Here is a 17,859-nt window from a genome sequence, read left to right on the forward strand (position 1 = left end):
TAACTGGGAATTATGGTGAATTCAAACAGCGACATCTTGGATGAAATTATTGTGATTAATTGGAGGACTGTGAGTACATAATCACACCACAGGCTATTGGCATATTAGTACATTCAAGACTACAGACCCAGTTTTCGAACATCACTGGAATTTTATTCATTAAGAGTGGTGATAGATCTGTTTGAACTGGTTTAGATTTAATGTGTATTACTGTAATTTCTTTCCAAATTGTCACATTTTATTCCAGAGAAATAAATTATTTGTTGAAGTTTACAAAACTTGTTGGTTTACACTCTTTTCTAGAGTCGTAATACAAACTACTTCATATAAAATATTGAACTTAATAAACGTTATATAATCTTGGTGTTAGAAGGAACAATATCAGTCTCTCAGTAATACATATATACGTCTATCCATCCATCCATCCATCATTCGGTTGGATAGAAGAGAGAGAGAGAGAGAGAGAGAGAGAGAGAGAGATGGAATAAACAGATAATTGCACAAGCAGAACTATTGAGTGGAATTAGGATTCTTTATTCATGAACGTTCCTCTTACATCAACATGTTCATGACGATACATCCAGTTATAAGAATTTTTGACATATATATCCTGCCAGTTCATCGCAGGTGTCATCGTTCATCAGATAATTCAATTCATCTGCCATTTGTACACATGCCTGCACCCTTCCAGCACTTGCGGTCCTGCTGGGTTGACCTGGTGCCCAAAATTGGAAGTTATCTGGAATTGAGGCTCCCAGCACTGTCATGTAATTAGGCGATGGTGGTGTTCTAAAACCCCCTATCCAAAAATCCCTGCACAACGCTGAAATAAATAAATACTAACTATAAGCAAATGTCTTCCTGTATTAAACAACCTTGGAAGTGTATTCCGTTACATCACAAGGACGAAACATTGAATAAAAATGGCAACAAATAACTTTTTTATTTTTAGCTGTTTATGATCTCGTAATTTGTTTCTTCTTCGGAAAACACGTCTTAGCATATAATCGCCACAGCATTGAGTACAAGAGACAAAATGCGAAAGTTTTTAAAGTTGCTTACTGTGTAATGTATGAGGTCAAAACAAAAAAAAAACAAAAAGTTTCCATTAATGGCATGCCTCTTTTTACTAATTAACCTTTAGTTTATGCCTGATCAGTTTAAAATTGTACACCTCTTCTCTAATGTTTGAGATAATGATTTACATACATTAGAACAGTTTATAGAAGTCTCCGCTGGTCGCTACTTAATTTGGCATTTCACCGTGTATTTGAGGTTAGATATCAAACAAAAGGTCAGTATTTACCTGCTTTTTGTAGCGCAAGATCCTGAAAAAACTCGTAGGAACATACATCAGGCACCAAAAGGTCAGCTCCTTCTGCTACACAGGCTGTGCGCGCATCAGTCCAGGATTTGCAGTTTTGGGCATCGAATCGATAGCAGAATCGGCCACATTTGGTTGAGTACAAAATATATCCCGAGGGACATCCTGAAGTAAAATTTGAATATAGATATCTTTATAGTCATTAGTTAGATCGCGGGACTTGTGTATAATCATGGACAGATTATCAATTTTCGTCATTTGATGACTTACTTTAGTATACTAAATGTAATGGATTTAGAATATACTGATATATTACACGGTATATTTGGCATAGTGAAAATCGGCGTATTTGATAATCGTGCGTATGGTGTAAGTCTATTGCCTCTCTTGTAAGCTCTCTGAAAATGTTAATAACGTTACATCTGAATATTATGTTTAGGGATGTTTTAAAGTTTCTGATTGTGGACACCCTTTTCTATTCGGGCAAAAGCAATACCACTAGTCAAACATACCTGGCCCTCTTTACGTTTCCATCACCCTTGTGACTCATGCTAACTTCGTGTGCCTCTTTTTGACTGTAGTATTTTTAATCTTACAAAATATGTATACAGAACATGTAAATGAGTCTAACGTAAAAGATAGCTGAGAATTTATTTCCTAATTATTAATGTATTTAAGATTTTTTTCTGATAGACCAAAGGATATTCAAGACAATTATACACTAGTAGAGGAATGTGTTTAGAAACTAATCAAAATAAAGCGTTCAGTTGGACCAAAACCGTTTGTTTTTTAGCACTACAAACTAGGGTGCCTAGCTCAGGATCGTTTTTCTAAAATTTTGTTCTGATGTGACGGTTGACAGATTACACCTTGGTGCACAGACGATTCGTGCTGGAGAGTCGACTTTTATTCTCTGATTATCAGACAGTTTGCTGCTAATTAATACATTTATTTAGAGAAACAATTGTATTTAGACGGTAAGTATAACTCTTCAACTAATGGTATATTCCGTTCAATCCTTTAGAGAGAGAGAGAGAGAGAGAGAGAGAGAGAGAACACTTACTTGGTGAGCCTACCGACATAATAAGTATTACAATGATGGCCAGGGCTGAAACAAAAATAAATTTTCAAATATTTACAAATATATAAATAAAAAATAGATTTAGTGCTGGCAAAAGCCTTTAAGGGAGCAATAAAATGTAGAACTAAACAAATGAACTCGTAATAACTAAATAAATGAACAAATAAATAAATACATATATAAATATCAGATTTATGACATCAGTCAATTAATGATCAGTAATGGTCTATGAAGAATGTATGCATGTCAACTGTTGTTTTTCCATGTAATGGTAAAAAAGAGAGAAGAAGAGGAAAGGAAACGATTCTCAAACAGAAGATAAAACAGGTCACAGAACTGAATTGTTTCAGTTGATCTCCAACCAGAATTTCAGTCAAGCCATTTCGAAATAATATAACAAAAATATATACAGTCAGCAAGTAAGTTATAGATACATACATAGATACATGCGGACAGACATTCATACATACATATACACATGCATTAATCCATACATCGATTCATTTCCCGTACTACATACATACATACATACTCGAATGCCTCCATCCATCCAAACATACATACATACTCGAATGCATATTATATATATATGATTGCAGACATAGTGGTAGACGACAGACGGAAAGGGATCAAGGGAGAGAGAGAGAGAGAGAGAGAGACCTAGAAATATTATATTAGATCCAAAGCCATGATTGGATACAGCCACAGGTATTATTGGTGGTGCTTTGAATTGTCCTGGAATGCAGTTGGTCATTGGGCTAGTGGTGAGTAGTACAAGCATCCCCAGCAAAGTCAGGATCCTCATGATTTTCTTTTATCTGTGTCATAAAATATAATCTCAAAACAAATTATATTCTCATCTATTTATCGTCTACTGGTCATACTCAGAAAATTGACATCACAATGGGTCCAGAAGAATAAGACATACTCTCGTGAAATAATTTCTTCTCTCTAGATCAGTTCTGTCGGTTATTGGTTTATGGTTTCCACAGATTTCATTGTATCCGCCCTGTATCGAACTGCTTAAATTGTTACTTCTATTTCTGACAAAGATGTTATACAGAGATTTGCCACCCCTCACTATCTATCTACATGTACAATCGGGTTGTAGTCTGTTTACAAGCAAATGACATTTTCAGCAAATTATGCATCGTGGTACGTCACCATGTACGCTTAAGCCGTGTCCAAAGAGTCAAGCATGTAATCATCTGGTAACTGTGGTAGTAAACAGGCGACAACACTTTATTGCACTGTTTTAAGAGGAATATTTTTTTCACCGTCATGAGATTTTGCAAGTGACAAATTCGTGAAGATGTTTTTCAACAATATTGTAAATCAAGCCTATACAGATTTGGAGAATACATCTCTGTCAAATATTTAATGAATATCAAATGGGAAATTATTTAAATAAGTTTTTCTTCATGTTTTGTGTTTTGAACCAAAAAAATAGCCAAAGGGACGTATTCACCTTTACCTGCATTAATTTGCTGATCAACAGAAAATTAATACATTCTGTAGAAAATTAATAAATTACTTAATACAGCCTTCAAAGAATTAATACATTCTGTAGAAAATGAATAAATTACTTAATACAGCCTTCAAAGAATTAATACATTCTGTAGAAAATTAATAAATTACTTAATACAGCCTTCAAAGAATTAATACTTTCTGTAGAAAATTAATAAATTACTTAATACAGCCTTCAAAGAATTAATACATTCTGTAGAAAATTAATAAATTACTTAATACAGCCTTCAAAGAATTAATACATTCTTCAAGAAGCCTCCTAACGGTCTTTTTGACGAAAAACAAAAATGCTGCAGAATAGCAGTCGACACAAGCGGGCAACTTTATTTGACAATGACCGACCTTTCATTACATATGTGGATATATTATTCATTCTTTAAAGAAGCGTAAAACCTTTCTCACTTGCATTAATGAGAATTATCTAGTTTTGCGGTTTACCAGATTATCACGACAATTAAGAATCGTGTACCCTTCATACAGTACCACGTATTGTCTATCTTGCTCTGTGAAATGATGTTAAAGCCAAAACAATAAAACAGTAGCTGTTCAGTTTTTAATTCTTTTCTACTGATAACGGATGACATGCCCTATCTAGAAGTAAGTAATACGATTAAGTAAACCAAATAAACACATGTGGGTTTATTAAGACGTAAAACGGGTTTAAAACTTATTTTTGGATTGTGTCTGATCACAATTATACATTTTCTTCACCGTAGAAATGAGCCTGAAAATGAATAATTAGGTTCAGAAACTAAGCAGGTTTTAGAAGATTTATTTATCTTTTGAAAAAATTGGTACGCATTTTACAGTTGCAACGAAATTGCTGTTGAAGTTATTTCAGGAACAGAATTTCGTCTTCATGTTTAGGCCCTGAATACGGTCGAAAATATTGCTGCAGCTTACATAATGGGTTTAGATGTTTTCAAATTACACCTGCTGTGATTTAATATAAAGGAAGGTGGAAAATGCGCGCAACCATGGCTAGGAGTTGTACAGCCAGATATCCAAGTCAATATATACCAGACCCTTTAAAAAAATTCGCGCATAATTAAATCAATTCAACAAAATAGATCTAAGACGGTATAATAATTATTCAACCATTTTTCTTTCCATCTTAAAATATTGAGAATATGACCAAGCGATATCACAGCATAATAACATTAAATCGCATTTCGAAACGTAATATAAAGACGAGATTCCGAGCGATAGCTGCTCCGATTGTGTTATGATTTTATCACTCTCAGCCATGTGATGTTGCTGCAGTTTTTGATCCAGTGATTAGTATCAGATATCTCTGTTATAGTTATCTCTGCAGTTTGGACATTAAATGTGGTGGAAAAAATACAGCGTGTCGCAGTAACGACACTCACTTTTCAGCGCTCGAAATATCGCCATTAGAAAATTGTTCCTTCTTCGCATAAGTTCTTGATTTAAATGGTCAGTTTTGTGCGTGAGTGTATGTGATTTGGATTTTTAACGTAGCTTTAATATTTTTCAATCATATCGATAAGATGTCTCCAGTGCGGCAGTTTATAGCGATGTCTAGCAATGGGGCATCATGCCGCAGACATGTAGTATCATGTCCCACCCAGTGACATTATCCTGACACCGGGCATACCAGTTCTAACACTAACCTCTTAATGCCGTGCGCCTAGCTAACCAGTTCTTAGTACCATTTTTATAAGTCTTTAGTATTACTCAGTCGTGGTTCGAACCCGCGAACCCCGGTATCCGATACGGACGTTCTAACCACTATGGTCAAATAATTGAGAATATTTGCAGTCTAGTTATAGCATTAGATGGAAAATCATGTTGGACGTTCCCGTACCAGTTTTTGCCTCTTGAAGAACAAAAAAATCAAAATTAATATCGCAATGAAGTCATTAAGAAAACAAATCTAGTGATAGGACGTCAGTGAAAATGAATGACACATATGTAAAATATATTTAATTACTCTGTCCTATGAAATGGAACTATACGATTGCCAATTTAATTATCAAATGAGTGGAATTCTAAACAAAGAAATGGATGAGTTGTAAGGGTGTTATTTTATTGCCAAATGTGTGGAATTCATACAAGGGAATTGATAAGCTGTTGAGAGCCAATTTAATTGCTTAATGTGTGGAATTCTAAAAAGGGAATGGATTAGCCGTGAGAGTGTTAAGTTGATTAACAAATGTGTGGAATTCTAACCATCAGAATGGATAAGCTGTGAGAGTACTTATTTAAGTATCTAATGTGTGTAATTCTAACGAAGGGAATTGATCAGCTGCGTGTGTGCCAATTTAATTACCAAAAGTGTGAAATTCTGACCGTCAGAATGGATAATCTTTTAGATTTATAATCTAACTATGAGAATGCATAATCTGCGTTGCTGCCCATTTCACAGGACACTGTGATAATGAAATATTTAGTTATTTACCTTTCTTTCTCCGTTACAATAAATAAAGTTAGAAGAGAAACAAACAACCCATTTTGACTAAACTGGGTGCGAAAATGATGTTCAAATTAAGAAATTATATTTCCATTGTTTGTGATCACATATTAGATGACAGCCAATACATCAAAATGTACTATTTTAAAGCTTTTTCAAATGAAAGACTATTTGACTTTTTGACTTAAATCAAAGGTTTTAAGAATGTTATACTCACCAATTATCCGTTTGTTTGCAGATTCTATTTCCCTATTATTTATTCCCTATAATTTCTATAAAGTTTGAACCTACCTTATATCAGATACTTATTCCGTCTTCTTATCCCATATCTTCCAAAATGGTGAGGTTGGGTATATATAGTCCTGAATAACGCCTTAGGCGGCCTCGTTATCGACGTACTTGAGGTGGCATATTGAAGAAATAATATTACAGGAAAATCAGCCAGATTATTGCATAAGAAATTAATCTTGCTGCATTCGATCACAACGTACATAATATCAATTACCTGCTTCCTTAAACGTGTCACATTCAGGAAGTGACCTATGAAAGCGACTTCCATGTGATCTCCTGTATGTAACTTTATGTATGTCAATGATATAAGCCATCATAAGCGATATGAATAACGTGTTATCTTATGTATGTATATGGTGCAAGCAACCTGAGTTTGACAACGCATATATTCCTTACTTTTTAATCTGTCTGCTAAAGATGTGTACTTACACGTTTTGATTTTACTTGTTTGTTACAGAGATGTATAGCTATACCGATCCTTATGAAGATAAAAATGAAATTAGTTTATTTAGTTTTTAACAAATATTTTCCATCTAGATAAGGTATTTTTCGGTAGCCAGATCATCGATGCTGACAATACAAACTACTGGTATTTAAGTTATTGTTACATACAAATACGTCGTAAATATAATTAATTTTTGTTGTTCTAGGGTTTAACGCCATTTTTCAGCACAAGATAGGCTATACATGGCGGCCAGTATAACTGGTGGAGGAAGAACCCTGGAAAACCCAGGGAAGAACCACCGACCCACGAGAAGCTACTGGCAGGCTTTCCCACGTACCCACGCTAGCCGAGCCTTGGACTCGAACCCACGCAGACAGAGGTGAGATTCAAAAAGTATGCATAATATGGACCATAATCTTTCACATCTGCTATTACTTGAATATGAGCACTTGTGTCCAGATGTTCCTACAAGAACAATTAAAATCTACAAAGACGTTGAAACTGTAGATTCCACACCTGTGAAACAGCATCAGTACAGAATGAATACTCTGAAACAGGAATGTTTGAAAAAAGAGATGAAATTTTTGTTGGAGAGTGATTTCATAAAATCGAGTAAAAGTTACCAGAGTACCAAATCCAGATAACACTTTCGATATGTGCACAGAGTATATAAAGGTGAAAGGTCCGACCAAAACTGATTCATTCTCATTGTCAAGAATCTATGAGGATGTCTGGTCTAGAAACTTGTGATGCTTATATTGTTGATGTTATCATGTACAACGCCAAATAGAGAAAAAAAACTTAAAGACAATTCGGAAATTCGTTGACAGATGTGAATTTGTCATTTAACTTATCCAAACGTTAGGTTTGCCGTGCTTGTGTTACATTTCTAGGACATGTCATGCGACATGGATAAATTAAACACATACATGCCAAGGTCATGGCTCTCTCTAAATTCATTGTGCCTATAAGTACAAAGCAACTAATGCAATTTTTTGGCATGGCTGGATACTGTCAGAAATTTTGATCCAAATTTTCCATAATTGCTGAACCCCTGACAAATTTAATGAGTAAGAAAAAGCAAGTTTCATTGGTCTGAAAAATGTTGGTTAAGTTAAAGGCCATACTTAAGAGTGCAGCATTTCGTTCAGCTCCAGATTACAGTCAAAATGTTTGTCGATGCAAATGATTTTGGGGTTTGTGAAGTATTATTTAAAGAAGACAAAATTGTGCAGATCATCCAGTGTGGTCTTTTTCTAAGAAATTAAACAAGCACCAGAGAAATTATTAATTAATGAACATGTAAAATAAAAATCACAGGTTATTAAACTGGAGTTTGATGTTGCCGGACTACAATATTGAAATCAGTCGTATTGAGGTAATATATAATTTAATTGCAAATACTTCTTCACGTGTAAAGAATAATATAGCTTGATGTATATTTTGTGTCATTCATAAGACTTCAAATTATGCAATTTATATAACATGACTATTATCTAAATGAAAGCTTTAGAGTATAACTCTCTATTATGAGGGGAGGTGGTACATATATTTACTTTGTATTGCTAATTTGTTTTACCGCAAAATTGTTTGTTAGGTTTAATGCATTTTGAACTTGCCCTTGTCCAAACTCAAATTCACTGTGTTCCTGACTAGAGGAACTGACGATGTTTCTATTTTGTAAACAAATAATACATATCTATTATTTTGTCTATGAGTGTGGGTTAAATATTAGGATCATTATCAACAGACGTAAACATGTGTACCAGGTTCTGGTGCTGGTTACTGGAATTCCCGCATAACAATACATTGGCTTCCAGATGTTTACCACATTCAATATTATAACTTTAGTTACAGTATCTTCTAGAATAGATGTTTCCATTGAGTAATAGTTTCTTGTATAACATGCTAATTGTGACCTAGGGCAAGTTATGAGTTTTATAATGTTTTTTACTTGAAAAATTATTTTTCCTGCAATAACATCTAAATCAGTCTTATTGTAGTGTTCATTATTTCATTAGGTCTGGAATTATATGTCCAAACGATTATTGTCTGGAATTAGGAATTTGTCAGTTATATTCTCGGAATGAGATATAAACTGGCAATTATAGTGAATTCGAACCTGGATATCTTGGATTATATTATTGTAATTAATGGAAGGATTGTTAGCACATCATCACAATTTATTCTATTGGTATAATAGTTCATTTAAGACTAAAGACATATCAACGCCTTTAGCAATGGATTATATTTCAATTAGAAATTAATTCATTAAGACTGGTGATTGAACTTTTTGGATTATTTGTCATTGAATTCGCATTAATGTAACTTTTTTTCAAATTTTCAAATTTTATTCCAGAGAAATAAACTATTTGGTGAATTTTACAAACCTTGCTGGTTTGTGCTCTTTTGAAGAGTCGAAATACAACTACTTCATGTAAAATATTGAATTCAATAAACGTTATGCAATCAAGGTTTTAGAAATAATAAGGTCAGTCTCGCAGTCATACATTTATTCATCATTTCCTGTTTTAATCAATCTTGGAAGTTTATTCCTTTACACCACAAGGACGAGGCATTTAAGAAAAATGGTAACATATTTTTATGGGTATCTGTGTATGATCTCGTAATTTGTTTCTTTGTCAGGGAACATCTCTTAGCATCTAGTCGCCATAGCATTGAGAGAGGAAAAATATACAGGGACCAAATGTGGAAGTTGATAATGATTGCTTACCATCTTGATGTATGAAGTCAAACCAAAATAATCTTTTCTATACACGACATGCCTCATTACACTAATTAAGATTTATGTTTTGTCTGATTATTGTAATTTTTTGTAACCTACCAATGAAAGTAGCGTTCCAAATGATCCAGGTAAAATATGATCTTATAAAGAGAGAAGAAACTCTAAGCAGCATTATGCTATATATGAGCGAACAGAATTAGATGCAGAAATATCTCTGGAGATAAGATGTGCTCAATAATATGCTCGGACAGACATATTAACTGGGAATTATGGTGAATTCAGACAGCGACATCTTGGGTGAAATTATTGTGATTAATTGGAGGACTGTGAGTACATAATCACACCACAGGCTATTGGCATATTAGTACATTCAAGACTACAGACCCAGTTTTCGAACATCACTGGAATTTTTATTCATTAAGAGTGGTGATAGATCTGTTTGAACTGGTTTAGATTTAATGTGTATTACTGTAATTTCTTTCCAAATTGTCACATTTTATTCCAGAGAAATAAATTATTTGTTGAAGTTTACAAAACTTGTTGGTTTACACTCTTTTTTAGAGTCGTAATACAAACTACTTCACATAAAATATTGAACTTAATAAACGTTATATAATCTTGGTGTTAGAAGGAACAATATCAGTCTCTCAGTAATACATATATACGTCTATCCATCCATCCATCCATCATTCGGTTGGATAGAAGAGAGAGAGAGAGAGAGAGAGAGATGGAATAAACAGATAATTGCACAAGCAGAACTATTGAGTGGAATTAGGATTCTTTATTCACGATCGTTCCTCTTACATCAACATGTTCATGACGATACATCCAGTTATAAGAATTTTTGACATATATATCCTGCCACTTCTCCGCAGTTGTCGTCGTTCATCAGATAATTCAATTCATCTGTCATTTGTACACATGCCTGCGTCCCTCCAGCACTTCCGGTCCTGCTGGGTTGACCTGGTGCCCAAAATTGGAAGTTATCTGGAATTGGGGCTCCCCGTACTGTCATGTAATTAGGCGTTGGTGGTGTTCTAAAACCCCCTATCCAAAAATCCCTGCACAACGCTGAAATAAATAAATACTAACTATAAGCAAATGTCTTCCTGTATTAAACGACCTTGGAAGTGTATTCCGTTACATCACAAGGACGAAACATTGAATAAAAATGGCAACAAATAACTTTTTTATGGTTAGCTGTTTATGATCTCATAATTTGTTTCTTCTTCGGAAAACACGTCTTAGCATATAATCGCCACAGCATTGAGTACAAGAGACAAAATGCGAAAGTTTTTAAAGTTGCTTACTGTGTAATGTATGAGGTCAAAACAAAAAAAAAACAAAAAGTTTCCATTAATGGCATGCCTCTTTTTACTAATTAACCTTTAGTTTATGCCTGATCAGTTTAAAATTGTACACCTCTTCTCTAATGTTTGAGATAATGATTTACATACATTAGAACAGTTTATAGAAGTCACCGCTGGTCGCTACTTAATTTGGCATTTCACCGTGTATTTGAGGTTAGATATCAAACAAAAGGTCAGTATTTACCTGCTTTTTGTAGCGCAAGATCCTGAAAAAACTCGTAGGAACATACATCAGGCACCAAAAGGTCAGCTCCTTCTGCTACACAGGCTGCGCGCGCATCAGTCCAGGATTTGCAGTTTTGGGCATCGAATCGATAGCAGAATCGGCCACATTTGGTTGAGTACAAAATATATCCCGAGGGACATCCTGAAGTAAAATTTGAATATAGATATCTTTATAGTCATTAGTTAGATCGCGGGACTTGTGTATAATCATGGACAGATTATCAATTTTCGTCATTTGATGACTTACTTTAGTATACTAAATGTAATGGATTTAGAATATACTGATATATTACACGGTACTGGAGTATCTCCAGTACGCATTCAAGGACTGCAGCGAGGGAGTGTACATCCATACCAGGGCTGACGGCAAGCTGTTCAACATCGCCCGTCTCCGTGCTAAGACTAAAGTCACAGAGGTACTCATCCGTGAATTGCTCTTTGCCGACGATGCAGCCTTGACATCACACACGGAAGATGGACTCCAGCAGCTGGTATGCTGCCTCTCCCATGCATGTAAGGAATTTGGACTGACCATCAGTTTGAAGAAAACAAATGTCATGGCACAGGACACAGACTCCCCTCCCTCTGTCTCCATCGATGGGTACAATTTGGAAGTTGTCGAGAACTTCACATACCTCGGGTCTAACATCTCCAGCTCACTCTCCATTGATTCTGAGGTGGGCGGCAGGATTGCCAAGGCAGCAGCAGTGATGGCCAGACTTAACCAGAGGGTCTGGAACAACCCCAACCTCACAGAGAAGACCAAACTGCGTGTCTACCAAGCGTGCGTGCTCAGCTCACTTCTCTACAGCAGCGAAAAATGGAACACCTATGCAAGACACGAGAGGAAACTCAACAGCTTCCACCTGCGATGTCTGCGGCGCATTCTGCACATCCAGTGGCAGGACAAAGTACCCAACACAGAGGTTCTAGAACGAGCCAACATGAACAGCGTGTTCTCCATACTCAGCGAGAGGCGCCTTCGCTGGCTCGGCCATGTCAAGAGAATGGACCCAGGTCGCATTCCCAAGGACCTGTTATATGGGGAGTTAGCAGAAGGTGCACGACCAACTGGACGACCACATCTGCGCTACAAAGATGTTTGCAAGAAGGATATGAAGACAGCAAACATCAATGTCAACGACTGGGAGAGCTGTGCAAACAACCGTTCCAGCTGGCGTCTAGCTGTCAGGCAGGGAGTTCAAAACGCAGAGGAAAAGAGAAGAATAAAGCAAGCTGAAAAGAGAGCTAAAAAGAAGGATAAGCAAAAGCTTACTTTGGAGCTATGCCATCGTCTCTCGTAGACGGACGGATGCCAAGGATATATTACACGGTATATTTGGCATAGTGAAAATCGACGTATTTGATAATCGTGCGTATGGTGTAAGTCTATTGCCTCTCTTGTAAGCTCTCTGAAAATGTTAATAACGTTACATCTGAATATTATGTTTAGGGATGTTTTAAAGTTTCTGATTGTGGACACCTTTTTCTATTCGGGCAAAAGCAATACCACTAGTCAAACATACCTGGCCCTCTTTACGTTTCCATCACCCTTGTGACTCATGCTAACTTCGTGTGCCTCTTTTTGACTGTAGTATTTTTAATCTTACAAAATATGTATACAGAACATGTAAATGAGTCTAACGTAAAAGATAGCTGAGAATTTATTTCCTAATTATTAATGTATTTAAGATTTTTTTCTGATAGACCAAAGGATATTCAAGACAATTATACACTAGTAGAGGAATGTGTTTAGAAACTAATCAAAATAAAGCGTTCAGTTGGACCAAAACCGTTTGTTTTTTAGCACTACAAACTAGGGTGCCTAGCTCAGGATCGTTTTTCTAAAATTTTGTTCTGATGTGACGGTTGACAGATTACACCTTGGTGCACAGACGATTCGTGCTGGAGAGTCGACTTTTATTCTCTGATTATCAGACAGTTTGCTGCTAATTAATACATTTATTTAGAGAAACAATTGTATTTAGACGGTAAGTATAACTCTTCAACTAATGGTATATTCCGTTCAATCCTTTAGAGAGAGAGAGAGAGAGAGAGAGAGAGAGAGAGAACACTTACTTGGTGAGCCTACCGACATAGTAAGTATAACAATGATGGCCAGGGCTGAAACAAAAATAAATTTTCAAACATTTACAAATATATAAATAAAAAATAGATTTAGTGCTGGCAAAAGCCTTTAAGGGAGCAATAAAATGTAGAACTAAACAAATGAACTCGTAATAACTAAATAAATGAACAAATAAATAAATACATATATAAATATCAGATTTATGACATCAGTCAATTAATGATCAGTAATGGTCTATGAAGAATGTATGCATGTCAACTGTTGTTTTTCCATGTAATGGTAAAAAAGAGAGAAGAAGAGGAAAGGAAACGATTCTCAAACAGAAGATAAAACAGGTCACAGAACTGAATTGTTTCAGTTGATCTCCAACCAGAATTTCAGTCAAGCCATTTCGAAATAATATAACAAACATATATACAGTCAGCAAGTAAGTTATAGATACATACATAGATGCATGCGGACAGACATTCATACATACATATACACATGCATTAATCCATACATCGATTCATTTCCCGTACTACATACATACATACATACATACTCGAATGCATATTATATATATATATGATTGCAGACGTAGTGGTAGACGACAGACGGAAAGGGATCAAGGGAGAGAGAGAGAGAGAGAGAGAGAGAGAGAGAGAGAGACCTAGAAATATTATATTAGATCCAAAGCCATGATTGGATACAGCCACAGGTATTATTGGTGGTGCTTTGAATTGTCCTGGAATGCAGTTGGTCATTGGACTAGTGGTGAGTAGTACAAGCATCCCCAGCAAAGTCAGGATCCTCATGATTTTCTTTTATCTGTGTCATAAATTATAATCTCAAAACAAATTATATTCTCATCTATTTATCGTCTACTGGGCATACTCAGAAAAGTGACATCACAATGGGTCCAGAAGAATAAGACATACTCTCGTGAAATAATTTCTTCTCTCTAGATCAGTTCTGTCGGTTATTGGTTTATGGTTTCCACAGATTTCATTGTATCCGCCCTGTATCGAACTGCTTAAATTGTTACTTCTATTTCTGACAAAGATGTTATACAGAGATTTGCCACCCCTCACTATCTATCTACATGTACAATCGGGTTGTAGTCTGTTTACAAGCAAATGACATTTTCAGCAAATTATGCATCGTGGTACGTCACCATGTACGCTTAAGCCGTGTCCAAAGAGTCAAGCATGTAATCATCTGGTAACTGTGGTAGTAAACAGGCGACAACACTTTATTGCACTGTTTTAAGAGGAATATTTTTTTCACCGTCATGAGATTTTGCAAGTGACAAATTCGTGAAGATGTTTTTCAACAATATTGTAAATCAAGCCTATACAGATTTGGAGAATACATCTCTGTCAAATATTTAATGAATATCAAATGGGAAGTTATTTAAATAAGTTTATCTTCATGTTTTGTGTTTGAACCAAAAAAATAGCCAAAGGGACGTATTCACCTTTACCTGCATTAATTTGCTGATCAACAGAAAATTAATACATTCTGTAGAAAATTAATAAATTACTTAATACAGCCTTCAAAGAATTAATACATTCTTCAAGAAGCCTCCTAACGGTCTTTTTGACGAGAAACAAAAATGTTGCAGAATAGCAGTCGACACAAGCGGGCAACTTTATTTGACAATGACCGACCTTTCATTACATATGTGGATATATTATTCATTCTTTAAAGAAGCGTAAAACCTTTCTCACTTGCATTAATGAGAATTATCTAGTTTTGCGGTTTACCAGATTATCACGACAATTAAGAATCGTGTACCCTTCATACAGTACCACGTATTGTCTATCTTGCTCTGTGAAATGATGTTAAAGCCAAAACAATAAAACAGTAGCTGTTCAGTTTTTAATTCTTTTCTAGTGATAACGGATGACATGCCCTATCTAGAAGTAAGTAATACGATTAAGTAAACCAAATAAACACATGTGGGTTTATTAAGACGTAAAACGGGTTTAAAACTTATTTTTGGATTGTGTCTGATCACAATTATGCATTTTCTTCACCGTAGAAATAAGCCTGAAAATGAATAATTAGGTTCAGAAACTAAGCAGGTTTTAGAAGATTTATTTATCTTTTGAAAGAATTGGTACGCATTTTACAGTTGCAACGAAATTGCTGTTGAAGTTATTTCAGGAACAGAATTTCGTCTTCATGTTTAGGCCCTGAATACGGTCGAAAATGTTGCTGCAGCTTACATAATGGGTTTAGATGTTTTCAAATTACACCTGCTGTGATTTAATATAAAGGAAGGTGGAAAATGCGCGCAACCATGGCTAGGAGTTGTACAGCCAGATATCCAAGTCAATATATACCAGACCCTTTAAAAAAATTCGCGCATAATTAAATCAATTCAACAAAATAGATCTAAGACGGTATAATAATTATTCAACCATTTTTCTTTCCATCTTAAAATATTGAGAATATGACCAAGCGATATCACAGCATAATAACATTAAATCGCATTTCGAAACGTAATATAAAGACGAGATTCCGAGCGATAGCTGCTCCGATTGTGTTATGATTTTATCACTCTCAGCCATGTGATGTTGCTGCAGTTTTTGATCCAGTGATTAGTATCAGATATCTCTGTTATAGTTATCTCTGCAGTTTGGACATTAAATGTGGTGGAAAAAATACAGCGTGTCGCAGTAACGACACTCACTTTTCAGCGCTCGAAATATCGCCATTAGAAAATTGTTCCTTCTTCGCATAAGTTCTTGATTTAAATGGTCAGTTTTGTGCGTGAGTGTATGTGATTTGGATTTTTAACGTAGCTTTAATATTTTTCAATCATATCGATAAGATGTCTCCAGTGCGGCAGTTTATAGCGATGTCTAGCAATGGGGCATCATGCCGCAGACATGTAGTATCATGTCCCACCCAGTGACATTATCCTGACACCGGGCATACCAGTTCTAACACTAACCTCTTAATGCCGTGCGCCTAGCTAACCAGTTCTTAGTACCATTTTTATAAGTCTTTAGTATTACTCAGTCGTGGTTCGAACCCGCGAACCCCGGTATCCGATACGGACGTTCTAACCACTATGGTCAAATAATTGAGAATATTTGCAGTCTAGTTATAGCATTAGATGGAAAATCATGTTGGACGTTCCCGTACCAGTTTTTGCCTCTTGAAGAACAAAAAAATCAAAATTAATATCGCAATGAAGTCATTAAGAAAACAAATCTAGTGATAGGACGTCAGTGAAAATGAATGACACATATGTAAAATATATTTAATTACTCTGTCCTATGAAATGGAACTATACGATTGCCAATTTAATTATCAAATGAGTGGAATTCTAAACAAAGAAATGGATGAGTTGTAAGGGTGTTATTTTATTGCCAAATGTGTGGAATTCATACAAGGGAATTGATAAGCTGTTGAGAGCCAATTTAATTGCTTAATGTGTGGAATTCTAAAAAGGGAATGGATTAGCCGTGAGAGTGTTAAGTTGATTAACAAATGTGTGGAATTCTAACCATCAGAATGGATAAGCTGTGAGAGTACTTATTTAAGTATCTAATGTGTGTAATTCTAACGAAGGGAATTGATCAGCTGCGTGTGTGCCAATTTAATTACCAAAAGTGTGAAATTCTGACCGTCAGAATGGATAATCTTTTAGATTTATAATCTAACTATGAGAATGCATAATCTGCGTTGCTGCCCATTTCACAGGACACTGTGATAATGAAATATTTAGTTATTTACCTTTCTTTCTCCGTTACAATAAATAAAGTTAGAAGAGAAACAAACAACCCATTTTGACTAAACTGGGTGCGAAAATGATGTTCAAATTAAGAAATTATATTTCCATTGTTTGTGATCACATATTAGATGACAGCCAATACATCAAAATGTACTATTTTAAAGCTTTTTCAAATGAAAGACTATTTGACTTTTTGACTTAAATCAAAGGTTTTAAGAATGTTATACTCACCAATTATCCGTTTGTTTGCAGATTCTATTTCCCTATTATTTATTCCCTATAATTTCTATAAAGTTTGAACCTACCTTATATCAGATACTTATTCCGTCTTCTTATCCCATATCTTCCAAAATGGTGAGGTTGGGTATATATAGTCCTGAATAACGCCTTAGGCGGCCTCGTTATCGACGTACTTGAGGTGGCATATTGAAGAAATAATATTACAGGAAAATCAGCCAGATTATTGCATAAGAAATTAATCTTGCTGCATTCGATCACAACGTACATAATATCAATTACCTGCTTCCTTAAACGTGTCACATTCAGGAAGTGACCTATGAAAGCGACTTCCATGTGATCTCCTGTATGTAACTTTAT

At 35.3% G+C, this 17,859-nt stretch overlaps 2 protein-coding genes across 3 annotated transcripts; both read right to left on the reverse strand.

Moving 5' to 3' along the window:
• Window positions 1–518: 518 nt before the first annotated feature.
• Window positions 519–6,760, reverse strand: LOC149778824 (lectin-like). Its single transcript, XM_089938535.1, has 5 exons — window positions 6,658–6,760; window positions 3,066–3,223; window positions 2,388–2,432; window positions 1,307–1,489; window positions 519–823 (listed from the first exon to the last, which is right to left on the reverse strand). The coding sequence occupies exons 2-5, from the start codon at window positions 3,208–3,210 to the stop codon at window positions 585–587; spliced, it is 612 nt and encodes a 203-aa protein (XP_089794661.1). The 5' UTR covers window positions 3,211–3,223; window positions 6,658–6,760; the 3' UTR covers window positions 519–584.
• A 3,854-nt stretch (window positions 6,761–10,614) lies between these two features.
• Window positions 10,615–17,859, reverse strand: LOC149778825 (lectin-like). 2 transcript variants are annotated; one of them, XM_089938536.1, is made up of 5 exons: window positions 17,782–17,859; window positions 14,185–14,342; window positions 13,523–13,567; window positions 11,403–11,585; window positions 10,615–10,919 (listed from the first exon to the last, which is right to left on the reverse strand). In XM_089938536.1, exons 2-5 carry the CDS (start codon window positions 14,327–14,329, stop codon window positions 10,681–10,683), a joined length of 612 nt encoding a protein of 203 aa, XP_089794662.1. In that variant the 5' UTR covers window positions 14,330–14,342; window positions 17,782–17,859; the 3' UTR covers window positions 10,615–10,680. The 2 variants fall into 2 exon arrangements, with proteins under 2 accessions (XP_089794662.1, XP_089794663.1); XM_089938537.1 differs by lacking the exon at window positions 17,782–17,859 and adding an exon at window positions 17,568–17,628.

The sequence above is a fragment of the Sinohyriopsis cumingii genome, chromosome 17 (genome assembly GCF_028554795.1).
Source record: "Sinohyriopsis cumingii isolate HCF-2022 chromosome 17, ASM2855479v2, whole genome shotgun sequence".
NCBI classification, from domain to species: domain Eukaryota; kingdom Metazoa; phylum Mollusca; class Bivalvia; order Unionida; family Unionidae; genus Sinohyriopsis; species Sinohyriopsis cumingii.